The sequence below is a fragment of the Condylostylus longicornis genome, unplaced genomic scaffold (genome assembly GCF_029603195.1).
Source record: "Condylostylus longicornis isolate FDR11 unplaced genomic scaffold, ASM2960319v2 ptg000003l, whole genome shotgun sequence".
Taxonomy (NCBI): domain Eukaryota; kingdom Metazoa; phylum Arthropoda; class Insecta; order Diptera; family Dolichopodidae; genus Condylostylus; species Condylostylus longicornis.
In genome coordinates this window covers 1,076,076-1,091,145 of record NW_026577972.1, presented here as the reverse complement: position 1 = coordinate 1,091,145, position 15,070 = coordinate 1,076,076, and the positions used below count along the sequence as shown (strand labels likewise).

General features: G+C 29.4%; 1 protein-coding gene across 1 annotated transcript; it reads left to right on the top strand.

Moving 5' to 3' along the window:
• Positions 1 to 3,894: 3,894 nt before the first annotated feature.
• Positions 3,895 to 7,210, top strand: LOC129607236 (serine-rich adhesin for platelets-like). The gene is made up of 3 exons (XM_055518076.1): positions 3,895 to 3,991; positions 4,928 to 6,040; positions 6,291 to 7,210. Exons 1-3 carry the CDS (start codon positions 3,895 to 3,897, stop codon positions 7,208 to 7,210), a joined length of 2,130 nt encoding a protein of 709 aa, XP_055374051.1.
• Positions 7,211 to 15,070: the final 7,860 nt, after the last annotated feature.

The window sequence follows — 15,070 nt, the reverse complement described above, 5'->3', positions numbered from 1 at the left end:
TTTTTAATGAATGAATAATTTTTCTTAAAATTTTATATATAAGTTCTGTTTCATAAAATAATAACAAAGAGCCGAAGAGTCAGGTGCTTGCTAGAACCTGAACATTTACTTTGGGGTCAAATTTACATTTTTTCTAATAGAGGTTATGATTCTGTAGAGTCTTTTCTTAATATTTACACTGTGATTTTGTAAATGGTTTCAATAATCCAAAAAGAACATTCAAATAAAACGTTTTTGAAAGCGGTTATTATACTTAATCTATGTGTCTAACATGTTTTCGTTATAGTAAACATTAGAAATTTCGAAGATTCGATTTTTTGTACTCTTTATTGCTTTTAGTTTTGTTTTCTTTTTTGGTTGTATAATATGGAAATTTTTTATTGTTTAGTAAAATGGAAAAGAATGAGAAATTAAAGAAAAAGAAATGGCTTTTCTGTAAACAATTTTTGTAAACTCAAAGAAGCATAATATTGCGTAAAAAGTTTGGTTATCTATAGATTACCATACAGTTTATTTAAAAAATTTCCCATCCCTCGTCCCACACATTTTTTATCTAGGCTCTAACCTCTCAATTAACAAGATTGGCTATCGATTTACTTTGGAGAACAGAAATCCTATCGGGTTATTTTGGTTTGCCAAGCGAATACCATTGTTCTCGAATTCGGATAAATGGTATAATGATTCGCGAAGCAAATAAAATTATTTCAAGAGAAATGTCAAAACTAGGCGAATAAAAATTGTGTGTGACTAGAAATAATTTTCAATTAAATATAAAATTTTTTGAAAAATGTTGTGATTTTTATAGCCTACATTATCCCGTTTGTTTTCTTCTTCCGGTTCGCGAACCATATAATAACCCTTTTCAATATTTCACATATTTCAATAGATATTAACCTATATACAGAAGATATGAAGTTGACAAAGCTGTAGAAATTTATTAACGAAATGCCAAAGAAAAAAAACATAGAAAATTAAACATAGAAATATATCATCAAACAGTACTTATGATGACTCAATTACATCCATTATTCTGTTTGATAGATTTTGCATGTTATTATATAGGAATTTCATACAGTAGTGCATTTACCATAAACACCAGCGTGTAGATCCTTATGTGCATGGAAAAAAATTATTCAACAGTAGGCCCCTCCGAACCGGTTTAAAAAGGGCAAATATTGTTTTTGTGACTTTATCAGAAATAAGCTATAACTTTGGCTGTGTGAGAAATACCGGTACTTTTTTCACTCTATGGAACAACCTATATATAGCATCAACAAGCCTTATTTCTTAAAATGTTATAAACGAAATAAACTTTTATTTACTTTAAAAAAAATGTTATATCAATTCTAATTGCAATACAAATCAGAACTAGAATATACGTTATATTGTTAAATAATTGAGCAATTACAACTTATCGTTATGTCCGGATTTATCATGACAGAGTATTTACTGGTTCTTAACCTTTAACCTATGCAAGGTGAAATTATTACAAATTCCTCGGGGTAGTATTAATATCACACGAACATAAAATAGAATGAAGGGGCAGAGAGAGAAAAGGGAGACATATAAAGTTAATAAATACTCGTCAATTAAAAGTTAAATGAATTTCAAAATGTTATCGCCATATATCATAAACAAATACAAAATTTGTTTTCCCTTAATCTTTTCTCTATTGTAAATAAAAGTACTTATTTAGTTTATATATTAAAGGTTTAATCTTGAGATTGTTTAGTTCGAATGTATATTGGCAAACCCATCAGGTTTTACCTCCAACCGTTTAATGTAAATATATGCGTGTATACTATAATTTACTCAACAAAGAAATAGAAAATACATAAGTCATGTATATAAATGTTTGTAAATATGAGTGTTTTGCAGGTTTATAATTATTTGTTATACTCTGTATATGTGCGTATTTAGTTATGTATAAGCATAGAAAAAAAATTATCTATTTTATATACTTCTATTTTAAAAATTATATAATTAAAAAGAAAATTTTTTTTTTTACTTTTTTCAAGTACGAAATTTTCCTGCTCTATGAAAAAAAACAACATATCAAATTGTCAATATAGTGAAACAAACAAATGAAAAGAAGAAAAAAACATAATTTTTTGACACAAATATTTAAACAGATGTCAAACAAAATTTCAATTTTAAATTTGATATTTTCTCTATTTCATGTTCCATTAGGAACTAATAAAAAAATATAAAAATATTTATAAATTAAAAATAATGTTTTATTTTATATAAATACACAGAAAAAATTATACAGTAAAAATACTTCAAAATTAAAATCAATGAATTTCTAATTTTAATCTTGGATGTTATATATTATAACTTCGCTGAATCATACAGAAGAGCATTGAAACATCTTAATATATATCCCCGTTCTCGTAAATTTAAAATGTACACAAAATTCGACAATAAGTTTGCCCCAAAATTAGCATTTAACAAGCGCTGTAAACTTGAACATCAATTCATAAATGTCAAATTTTTTGGAAACTTTTTTTTTGTATTTTTTCGTTTACATTGCTATTTTCATTTTTATTTTTTTTATTTTACATGCTTAGCTCAAACATATTACAATATAATATACATATCAATTTACATATTTAGACTTACAGAAAATAAAAACAATACAAAAGATTACAGATCTTCTAAAATTACAACACATATGTACTGTAATTTTAGAATATCTGTAATATAGAATATGTAATATGTATTCTAAAATGTAGAATACAGAAAATAAGTGTTTTTTTTTTATAATGTCCTTTGTTAAAGTGAAATCAAGTATGTTCTTGAACTTGTTACACAGGTTCAACATTCTACTGACAGGTTCGTTTTTCCCATAATGAGTTCTATGAAACGGAACAAAAAAAAAATCAGGAGACCTAACATTAGAATTGTTGACGATCTTATTAAAAATATCAGGAGAGATCAAATCAGATTTCATAAGTTGAAAAATGAATCACGTCTAAGCATCACGTCTTTTACTTAAAGTGGGTAAGCCAATCATAGAGCCCGTCCTCATAAGGAGGAAGAAAAGTAGGATTCTCCCAAGGAAGGTAACGAAGCGCAAATCGCAAAAAATTCTTTTGAACCGACTCAATCCTATTAATATGAATATTGTAAAAAGGCAACCAAACTTGTGAGGCATATTCAAGATGAGGACGAACCAGAGACAAATATACTCCTTTGACCAGCGTTTAATAAATCCCAACATAGAGCTTGCCTTGCCAACCACATAGTTGTAGCGATTGGCGAATGATAGCTTATTATCAAAGCAAACCTCTAAGTACATAATTCAATCAACCCTACTAATAACTTGACCATAAGTATAATCTGATATTATGGGCTGTGTCCGACTGGAATAACATATTAGCGCACACTTACTAACGTTGATTTTCATGTTGTTACTAGTTCACCACCTGCAAAAGTTATCCAGATCACTCTGTAGAGGAACTGCATCATTTGCAGAACGAATTCTCTTGAAAATTTTCATATCATCAGCATAAATTAACACTACACTGCAATTCAAAATGGACGCTACGTCATTAACAGCGATGATGAAAAGCAATGGACCCATGTGTCTGCCCTAAGGAACTCCAGAACTAGCCACAAGCGGGGGCGATACCGATTAACGAAAAAGGGCCTTGCATTCCTTACAGAAAGATAAGAGTTAAACAAACTTACAAAATTGTTGGGAAAACCATATAACCTCAATGTAAAAAGAATTAAGTTGCGTGGTAAAACGTTAAAAGCTTTGCTAAAATCAGTGTAATTCACATCCATTTAACACCCATCTTCCATATTATTTAAAAACAGAAGCAGCTTCCACTAGATTAGTCACCGTTGATTTCTTTTCCAGAAAACCGTGCTGGCAACTACTAATAAATGGGATGCAATGGGAAATGCCATCATATATCATTAGTTCAAAAACTTTTGGAATGGCCGAGATTAAAAAAAGCTAAAAATGCAAACTCAAAATTTAGTATGTAAAAAACTCACAAAGTTTACGCGCATTTTACATTTACGAAGTCTCATTTTTCAGCTAATTGACTTGTTTCCGCGTATTTAACTTTAATTATTTTGCAATAAACCTAATTCTGTCGATTTATGGTATAATAACGTTTCGTTAAACATTTTTTCAATTAACATTATTCTCTGAATAATACAAAAAACATTATTTTATTGCATACGTTCAGGATGAAAACTAAAAATTGGAAGGTGCATCAAAGCAGTAATTAAAATGTACGGATTAGTTTATATATAAATCTTTTAAAATATATATATGCACATGTATATGTAATTTTGTGTATGCGATTACAAATTCAGGGATGTTTAACAGCCTTCGTCGAGAAACTACTTGCCAGCATAGTGTTTGTGATTTAATATTAAGAAATATATGTCATAATTAATTAATTTTTAGCAAAATAGCACTAGTAGAACTTTTCGGGTATCAAATTTTTTGACAATGCCGTAAATACATAAAAAATTACTTTCCAGGGGAAATTTATTTCTTATACTCGTAGCAACAATAAATTTTTCTTTATAAAATTTAAGTAATGAATTTGCAATAAAACATTTGTATACAAATATATTTTACATAGATAATAGAAATTTTTTTGAGTGTATGAATTTTTGCAAAATTTTTTGATTCATATAAAAACAGAAGTAAATGATAGATTTTCTCATAAACCAAAAAATTTGCCACAGGACACGTCAAGATGATTTCTAAAATCTTCAGGCTCACTTTTTTAGTTGCAACAAGTAATATTACTTAATTAATCAAATATGAAAAAATTTAAAATTAAATTTAAATAATTAATTCAAATTAAAAAAAAATATATTATCCTGCATATTTACAAAAAAGAAAAACTTAAATTCTTCTATATAGTTCTATAAAACTTAAATTCTTTCTATATAGTTATCGCGTTAATAGACCCAACTGTTGGAAGGCCACGTGCTTCTGGGGAAACAACTGCCCCAATTAGTAGTTCAGGTGGAGTTACCTCGAGTTCATTGGGTAGTACAGGTGCAACTTCGTCACCTGTATGCAGTAATGAAGGAACAACTACTGTTATAACGCCACCATCAACAAGTTCCACAGGTTTGGGTAGTAGTGAAGAAACTTCATCAGTTATTACTGGTTCAAGTGGATCATCTTATGCAGAATGTACTGGTGAAGATCCAACATCATATTCTGGTTCAACAGGTTCGACTAGTGGATCAACTGGTACATCTTATTCAGAGTGTTCTGGTGAAACATCATATTCCGGTTCAACAGATCTCACTAGTGGATCAGCTGGTACATCTTATTCAGAGTGTTCTGGTGAAACATCATATTCCGGTTCAACAGATCTCACTAGTGGATCAGCTGGTACATCTTATTCAGAGTGTTCTGGTGAAACATCATATTCCGGTTCAACAGATCTCACTAGTGGATCAGCTGGTACATCTTATTCAGAATGTTCTGGTGGAACATCATATTCTGGTTCAACAGGTTTGACTAGTGGATCAGCTGGTACATCTTATTCAGACTGTTCTGGTGAAACATCATATTCTGGTTCCACAATTTCGGGAAGTAGTGAAGAAACATCATCTTATATTACTACATCAACTTACGTAACACCAGCGCCTACTTCATCTATAACATCAACATCAGATGAATCAACAGAATGTGCACATTGTTGTTCAGCACCTGATTCAACGGAAACTACTTCAACAACTGGAATAGACACAGCAACCACTTTTGCACCAACTACATCATCAGATACAGGAATTATTACTGCGACTACTTTTGCACCAACTACACCATCAAATACAGGAATTAATACTGAGACTACTCTTGTAACAACTTCGTCATGTGATTCAACAACAATCCCAACAACTACTTCATCAGGAACTGATACTTCAACAACAATTAGTAGTGACAGCACATCAACGGAAGCTGAAGTGACCAGTGATGGTGGTGTAATAATCGAAATTCCACCATTAGCTTCTGGTGGAAATTTCATGTTCATGCTTATCAATAACATCAGTATGTATAAATTTTAATTTTATTTATATTTGAATTTTAGATTTGAGTTTTTAGTAAAGCCATAATAAACTTATAACTCTTATACATTTTATGTTAAACACCTTTATTTATGCAATTATAAAATGAATATACATATTCGTTTTCCCACATTATTAAAAAAATAATACTGAATACTATACCATTCTTAAAATAAAATTTTAATAATTTTATATTTTTATTTAAAACAATTTATTTTATTTTGTTTTTACAGGTGGTTTCTTCCAAACAATAATTGATTTAATAATAGATACTGCAGAATCGTTACCATGTGCAGATGATTCTACTTCACCTCCAACCACTTCGCCTTCAACTACATCACCAACATCATCTGGTACAACCACCGAAACTGATTCATGTTCAGGTGAAACATCAACTGAAACTGTAACATCAACCACCGAAACTGATTCATGTTCTGGTGAAACATCAACTGAAACTGCAACATCAACCACTGAAACTGATTCATGTTCTGGTGAAACATCAACTGAAACTGCAACATCAACCACTGAAACTGATTCATGTTCTGGTGAAACATCAACTGAAACTGTAACATCAACTTCTGAAACTGATACATGTACAGGAGAAACAACAACTGAAACTGCAACATCAACTGAAACTGTAACATCAACTTCCGAAACTGATACATGTTCTTGTGAAGCATCAACTGAAACTCCAACATCAACTTCCGAAACTGATACATCTTCAGGTGAAACATCAACTGAAACTGCAACATCAACTTCCGAAACTGAAACATGTTCAGATGAAACATTAACTGAAACTTCTACAACTTCTACAATACCTTCAACTACATCTTATACCATGTGTACGTCTACACCAATTTCAAGTACAAGTACATCCATTCCATCCACCACTTCAACTACCAGTGCTACAAGTTCAACTGGTTCAATAACTGGAACGACATATAGTTATACATTCACGGGAACAACTTATTCGGGAACTACAAGTCCGGATACAACACCAGGTTCATCAACACCCACTTCTACAACGTCAACAACATATTCTACAGGTACTAGTTATACAAGTACACCCACTACACCATCATGTCCAGAGACCACATCATATTGTACGTATACAAGTTCAAGTTCAACTACATCACCATCAACAACATCGTAAAAACTTAAATTAAAAGAATATAAATAATAAATATAACTGATTTGTTTGAAAATTTAATTTCCAAAAAAAAAAAACAAAGAAAACCGAAAATATTGAAATTATTTTGAATTCAATAAAAAAAATTAAAACATTTTTTTTCTTGTTTTTTAAATAATTTTTTATTTTTATGTGCACCATTTGTGTAAAACACGTGCATGAATCCTAAAATTATTATTAAATCACGAATTCTCTATGCCGCAGTGAAAGTCACCGAATCTTAGTTTATAATTTTTTAAATATATAATTACAAACAAAAGGGTTTTAAATTTTAAAATCTTTTTCTCTCCGAATTACGCAAATAAGTAAATTTTATATTCATATATATAGCTTATTATCGGCCACCACAAACACATATATGCATATATATTATAGAATTTGTTGTATAATATTGATATGCGTATATGTTTATTGATATACAAGGCTGTAGCATATTTTTAAGAGCACATACATATGTAAAATATTAAAATAATTAAATAATTAAATATTAAATAAATCTTTAATGTTTTTTGTCATATTTAAAAAAATTATAACATAAAATTTCTATAAATTGATTGTAAAAACATTTTATAATTAAACTATACGTAAATATATAAATTTATATTAATAAAAAGTAAATAAAATGTTCATGATTTTAAAGAACATTGAAAAAAAAAGCGAACTATAAAAATAAATCCCAAAAAGAAAGTCAGCACCTAATCGACTGCAGTGTGTATTATCTAGTTTAGCGGACGTGTTATAGAAGATTATGAAAATGCATTTTAAATATTTCTTTCCAATTTTAAGAAAGTAAGTAAGCTTTTAGATAACATACCTAGAAAAATGTGAATTTGCCTCTTAGTAGAGTTTCGCTTTGTGTCATATGAATTTCTTGAGAAGTTCACCAGTTAGTTTCGGTAACAACCAAAATTTAAATATTAAATTTCAAGATATTTCATCAATTAGTTCCGTTTCCGAGTTCAGCTTTCGAGTCCTGATCTTTCAAAAAAATATAGGTTCATTGTTTTAAATTCACGTTTTACTTACTTTTAAACCCTCTTATTGTATGCCGTCTGTAAAAAGCAAGTAAAATGTTTCAGTTGGTCTAAACTTTGAGTATTCGACTATAAAAACTTGTTCGCGAAATATGTAAAATTACCTGTTAATCCATTTCATAATGCCGAACCTGTTACTATTCCATGTTGAAACTGCACTTTTGCTTGAACTATAATTAGAAACATATGACTGCAAACTTTCAAGGATCTAACTCTATTAATTTTCCGAATATTTCAAATTGTAGCTTTAAAATTATATTCAATTCCTTAAAAACTTCTATGCACAAGAATTTTTATATTACTATGTATATTAACTTAAATTTTTTAATATTGACGAATTGCCCGAATCGTTTTCAAATTTTACTCCAAATTTGAAGAGGCAATTAGGTTCATTCACCGATTTTTGATGTGCTTCAACATTCTAGTCAATATACAGAGAGAAAATTAACCACATAAAATCAATAACTTCCCGTATTGAGCTTTTTTATTGGGAGTCCTTATTAAAAACTATAAATCTGATTTTTCCGTGAAGAAATCTGCTTGATTTCATAAAGAAAATCCTTTGAAACTTTTTAATACATATTCTTTTTATAAAGTGAACCATATTAAATATTGGAAATAAGACAAACTTCTTATTGCATAGTTTTAAAAAGAAAAACGTAGTAGAAATTTTTGCTTACAATATAGTGGATTATATGTGTTTCCCTTCTTAATATTCTACAACAATAAGAAAATCTTCTTTTTTATGTTAAACAATAGGACAACCTCATATAATTAATATGCATATCTTTTCAAATCATTACAGGTTGTGAAATGTTTACGTCAAATAACTTAGTACCTAAAAGCTTCTGGAGTCCTGTTGATGTTGTTAGTCAACATATTTCGCAATTGTTTTTTTAGCAAAAGTATAAAAAGAAAATTTTTATAAATAATACTGTGCTAATATAAAATGTTAATAGTTAAAATAATAAATAAAGTTGGGTCAAACCAACGGTTTGTATTGTAGCACTTTTCCCTTCAACAAGTGAAAATTCTGCATTTAAATACAGTCTATGTGTACCTACAAAACTATTAAAATTATTTTCATTCATATATAAAACTATTTCTAGGATTGCATATATTTAGGATGATGCATATATGCAGTCTTTGAAATATAGCAAAAATTAATATAAAAAGAGGTTAACATAATGCTCGATTTTAAGGGTTAATTGTGTGAGTTAAGAAAAATAATTATATTTTTTAATTTCATGGAATTTACCGTTAGCTTTTTGCGTTTATAAAAATTTGAAAAAACTTGCGGTTTCGGAAATATAAGGTGTCAAAAATTCAAATTTTACGAATTTCAAGAGGTGATAACTTGAGAGGGGGTGGAGATGGAAAAAAATTTTCTTCTAACAAAATGAACTATTTGTTAATGTCTAAAAGCTCCTAAAATTTCAAAGTTCTACATTATGGGGTCTAGAAGAAAAACGACATCAAAAATTTGGAAAAAAAGAACTTTAGATAACGGTAAATTTGAACGGCCATTTTGTTTTTCTAAAGTTTAGCTGTAGTATACCGCGCTAGGGGAAGTAAGCCACTGCCTTTCTGCGTTTGAAAAATTTCAAAAATGCTTATGGTTTCATTGCAACAAATATTTAAAAAAGGCCATTTTTAGGGTTTTGGGGGGTATAACTTCTAGAGGAGGGGAGATAGGTAAAAATTTTGTTCTACGGAAATAAGTTTCTAGTGAAGATCTATGTACGTATTAAATTTCAGCTTGTCAAAAAAAGTGTCCACGGACGGACGGACGGACAAAGTGAAACTAATGAGCACTTTTTTCAAAAAATTTTTTGGAAAAGTGCTAAAAACAATAGTTATTAAAAAAATTAATTATACAAAAACGAATCAAGAAAATGAAAACTTTGATCAAAAATGATGTATGTATGTATTTATAAATTTTTAATCAGTAGTTTTAGATATTCCTCCTACAATATGGAAGAAAAGTGAAATTATTGAATCGCAGACAATTTATAGCTCCTGAGGTTTAACTACTATTTGCATTTTATTAAAAGTACATGGTATAAACTTTACTGATATTCTGGAAAAAAATCTGATGTGGTCAGCACATAACCGACCGCAATGTGTATTGTCTAGTTAAGTGAATGTGTTACAAAATATTATAAAAATGTCTGTTAAATACTTCTTTCCAATTTTGAGGACATTAGTGAGCTTATAGTTAACATACCTAGAAAAATGTAAATTTGGTTCTTAGTAGAGTTTCGCTTTATGCTACCCGGATTCCCTGAAATGCTCGCCAGTTAGTTTCGGTAACAACCAGAACTCAAATATCAAATTTCCAGAAATTCCATCGATTCGTTCCGTAGATATGGTGAAAAATGTAAAATCGGCCCGCAGATCAGTTTTCGAGCCCTGATCTTTCCAAAAAATTTATATGTTCATTGTTTTAATACGAAGAATTTAAATATTAAATTTCAATGAAATCGGTTGATTATTTCTCTTTATATACGCAAAAATGTATATTTGACCCGTGGTAAACGTTCAGTTGCTGACACCTGATTTCTTCCAAAAGTTAGGAGGTTTCGCGGACGGTTGAGCTGAACTTATATATGAAATTTCAAGTAAATCGGTTGAATATTTTCTTCGAAATGGTCAAAAATGTAAAAGAGTCGATATGCAAAATTTGTTGTCATCACAAAACCTACCTATTGTACGAGTATACATAATACGGTCGGTAAAAATAGAGCTCCAAAATAACACCACATTTTTTGATAGAATTGATAATTATCATTTTCGCGATCGCTTTAAAGCTGGATTAAGTACTTGTAGAAAAGATAAGGTTAAGAAAAATATTTTTGACAAAAGTACCAAATAATATTAAACATGTTGAATATAAATTTAGTCAAATATAATTTATTTCATAAGAAACTCTTTTATTTTAGATTAATGATGCAGACACGTTGTCGTCAACATATACACAGAATTTTGGAATGATTAGAAAAAAAATGATTTAGCTAATTGTTCTTAGTATCTAACTTTTAAAATCAACTGTAAATGGGCAATTAATTTTGTCGTTCTATGAAAAGTATGGATATTTAGAAATCTGTAATTAAGAAATTTAAAATAAATTAAATAAATTGAATTAATGTTTTTTTGTAATATATTTATTATACCAATTTAATAAGGCTCCATAAAAAAGAAAGGAGGGTTTCGCCTTAAAAATCAAGGTGGTTCTTGATAAATTCCAGGAGAAAATTATGTAGCTTTTACAGCATGTAAAAAAGTAGAGAAATCTTATTATTTTTGTTCTATTTTTTGAATAGTTTTCTCTCTGTGAAAAAGGCATCCGTTTAGAATAGGCGTCCGACTGATATCGGAAAGGGAAGCATTATATGGTAAATTTTATATACATTCTTAACAGGAAGTAAATTTTCCTATTCATGAAATATTTAGTTCTGCTCTATATTTTGGGACACTTTTACTATTATAATTTTGATTTATTTTATTTCTTTGCTTATAACTGTCTCTACTTTTTTCATAAATTTTACTATGTTTAACAAAATATAAAGAAAACTTTAAAGGAGCGTTAACATAGTGCTCCAATTTAAGGGTTAATTGCATGAGTTAAAAAATAATTATATTTCTTCATGGCACGGATTTTACCGTTTCTGCGTTTATAGAAATTTTGAAAATACTTGCGGTTTCGGGAATATAAGGTGTTGAAAATATAAATTTTGCAAATTCCGAGAAAAAATAACTTTAGAGGGGGTTGAAGGTGGGTTAAAAAAAAAATTTAACACGTTGGCGGACGCTAGAAATTTTAGGGAGCTGCAAAAATATACAGGCAATTTTATTTGAAACTGGTTGTAATATTTGAAATCTGATTAGACATGTATTATAAAAATTGTCAGAACATTGTATTTTAGCCATTATATACAATGAATGTTATAGCATCCACTACGATATAGATAATATTTTTCAACTAGAGTGACATGAATTTAATTAATAAAAATTGGCTTTAAAATTTTAATGCTATAGCATTCTCGTCATTTTGCATCACTATAAAAAATAATGCTAAAGCATTCGCGGCCGCAAACATGTTAATGAAATAAACTATTTATTAGTATTTAAAAGCTGCAAAAATATCAAATCGCTTCAACCTACGGTTAATAAGAAAAACAATACCAAAAACTTCAAAAAAAGGCTTTTAGTTAACATTTCATCTTAGCAACCATTTTGAACAAAATCTTTTCCTCCCCCCCGCCCCCAAACCCTCACTAAAAGTTATAGCCCATCTAACCCCTAATTATTACAGCGAAACCATAAGCATTTTGAAAATTTTGCAAACGCAGAAAAGTAGTGCCTGGCTTCTTCTATCGCGCCATATTATACTTAAACTTTAAAAAAGCAAAGTCGCTGTTAAAATTTAAATTTACCTAAAACCCGTTTTTGCCAAATTTTTGATATCGTTTCTCTTCTAGACCAAAAGTTTTAGGAATCCGAATTTTTATCACTATTTAGACAATAATAACTAGTTCATTTCGTTAGAAGAAAATTTTTTTCTACCTCGTCAAGTTATCGAAATTTGAAAAATTTGATTTTTGACACCTAATATTTCCGAAACCGTAAGCTTTTCCAAATTTCTATAAACGCAGAAAGCTAACGATAAATTTCATGCCGCAAAAAACCCTTAACACACGCAAATAACCCTTATATTCGAACATTATGTTAACACCTCTTTCAATTTTTGTTGGTTTTATTTCAAAGATTGAATACATTGCTCATCCTAAAGTTATGCAATTTTTGAATATTTTCCTATATGACTGAAAGTAACTTTAATAATATAGTACATACATAGCTGATTGTTAAAACTTAACTTAACTGGTGTAAGAACAATCAGCTTTTAAGAACAATCAAAAACCTTTCCACTTGTTGAAGTGAAAAGTGCTAAATTACAAACCATTAGTTTGACCCAACTTTATTATTAAAAGTTAAGTTAAGTTAAGTTTTAATAATATCAAAACTTAACTAATATTTAAACTTAACTTTATTAAGTTTTCTACTTAACAAGTTAAGTTAGGTAGAAAATTTTTTATTATTTTTATAAATTTTTTTGCCCTCATAAAAAAAATCTTTTTATCCCGTTTTATTTTGATGAAAATCTGACAACCCCAAGCAAAATTATAATCAGGGATGCCGTTGCCTCCGATCGGAGCCGGTTTGAAAATTTGTGTCCCCAGACCCTCCTTTTGCATTTTGGCTCCGATTTTGTTTTTTCCTCAGTCAGACCAAAAACAATATTGACAATATTATTCTTGAAAAAAATTTTCAGTTAAAAAATATAAATTCCAAATAAAAAATATTTTTTTTGCACTATTTAAAAATTTGTTGACAAAAAGCCCCTACCTATCTTTTTGTAGTCAAGTTATTCAATTTGTCAGATAAAGTTTCAAATAACCAAACTTAGGAAAATTCGTCGATGTCAGCAGATGAAATATGTTTGTATAGAATTTTTTCAATAGAAAATTTTGACATTTTCCTTGAAGTCAATCGAGTATATTGTTGAAAACTTGAAAAAAATATTTAAAGGTCCATCAGATTAGCAAGATTATAGTGCGGTAGCTGAAAGGATATTTTCTTCTGTTAATATGATTAAAACTAAATTCAGCAACTTTTTTTACGTTAAAATGGTAAGCAACATTTTAAATTCAAAAGAGTTATTTAAAAATATTGATGCAAAAAGCTAGGGCCAAAGTTGTGATATTATTAAGTTATTAGTAAGAAAATGTGAAGTCCACTTCTTTTACCAACCGTATTGTATATACAATAGGTAGGTTATGTAATGGCAACAAACTTTGCATATCGAGTTTTCGGTGAGAACGCACTTCTCCATGGTAGGGAATTGTAAATAAACTATTTTAAGCAACCTGTCGGTCTGTCGGTCTGTGTGTGCACACTTGTATCTCAAGTTCGTCTAAACTGATTTTGATGAAATTTTATACATAAGTTTATTTCGACTATGGCACATATTCATCAAGTTTTGGGCTATATCAGGCCTGGGAAACTGGACTTTCACAGTAGGCCTGTTTTACATTTTTGATCATTATGAAGAAAATATTGAATGGATTTACTTGAAAAATCATATATAAGCTTTGCTCGACCGTCCGCGAAACATTCTAACTTCTCAGTTTCAGCACTTCCAGTTGCTGATGCCTGATTTCGGAAGAAATCAGGAATCAGCAATTGGACGTTTACTACGGACCAAATACACAGTTTTGCGTATATAAATTTTTTGGAAAAATCAGGGCTCGGAAATTGATCTGCGGGATGATTTTACTTTTTTCACCATATCTACGGAACGAATTGATAGAATTTCTTGAAATTTGATATTTGAGTTCTGATTGTTACCGAAACTAACTGGCGAACATTTCAAAGAATTCGGGTAGCACAAAGCGAAACTCTACTAAGAGTCAAATTTACATTTTTTTAGGTATGTTAACTAAATGCCCTAAAATTTGGAAAGAAGTATTTAACAGACATTTTTATAATATTCTGTAACATTTTCACTTAACTAAACAACACACATTGCGGTTTTTGAAAATTTCTCCCTTTTTTGAATATTTCTGCTCCTTACCCAAGAAATCAAACAGCAGCCCTAATTATAATTTATTTTAAAATTCAGCTTTAAAATACCGATTGCTGAATTGTGTAAGCAATGCAATATTTAAAATAAAATTTTGAAATCCGGCAATTTTCTTTTCACATGAACAGTATTGTAATTTTCAGCGCA

Coding starts and splice junctions, on each gene's coding strand:
- LOC129607236 (XM_055518076.1), top strand. CDS start 3,895: ATGGGATGCAATGGGAAATGCCATCATATATCATTAGTTCAAAAACTT. Junction 3,992..4,927: donor AAATGCAAACTCAAAATTTA/GTATGTAAAAAA, acceptor CTTTCTATATAG/TTATCGCGTTAATAGACCCA. Junction 6,041..6,290: donor CATGCTTATCAATAACATCA/GTATGTATAAAT, acceptor TTGTTTTTACAG/GTGGTTTCTTCCAAACAATA.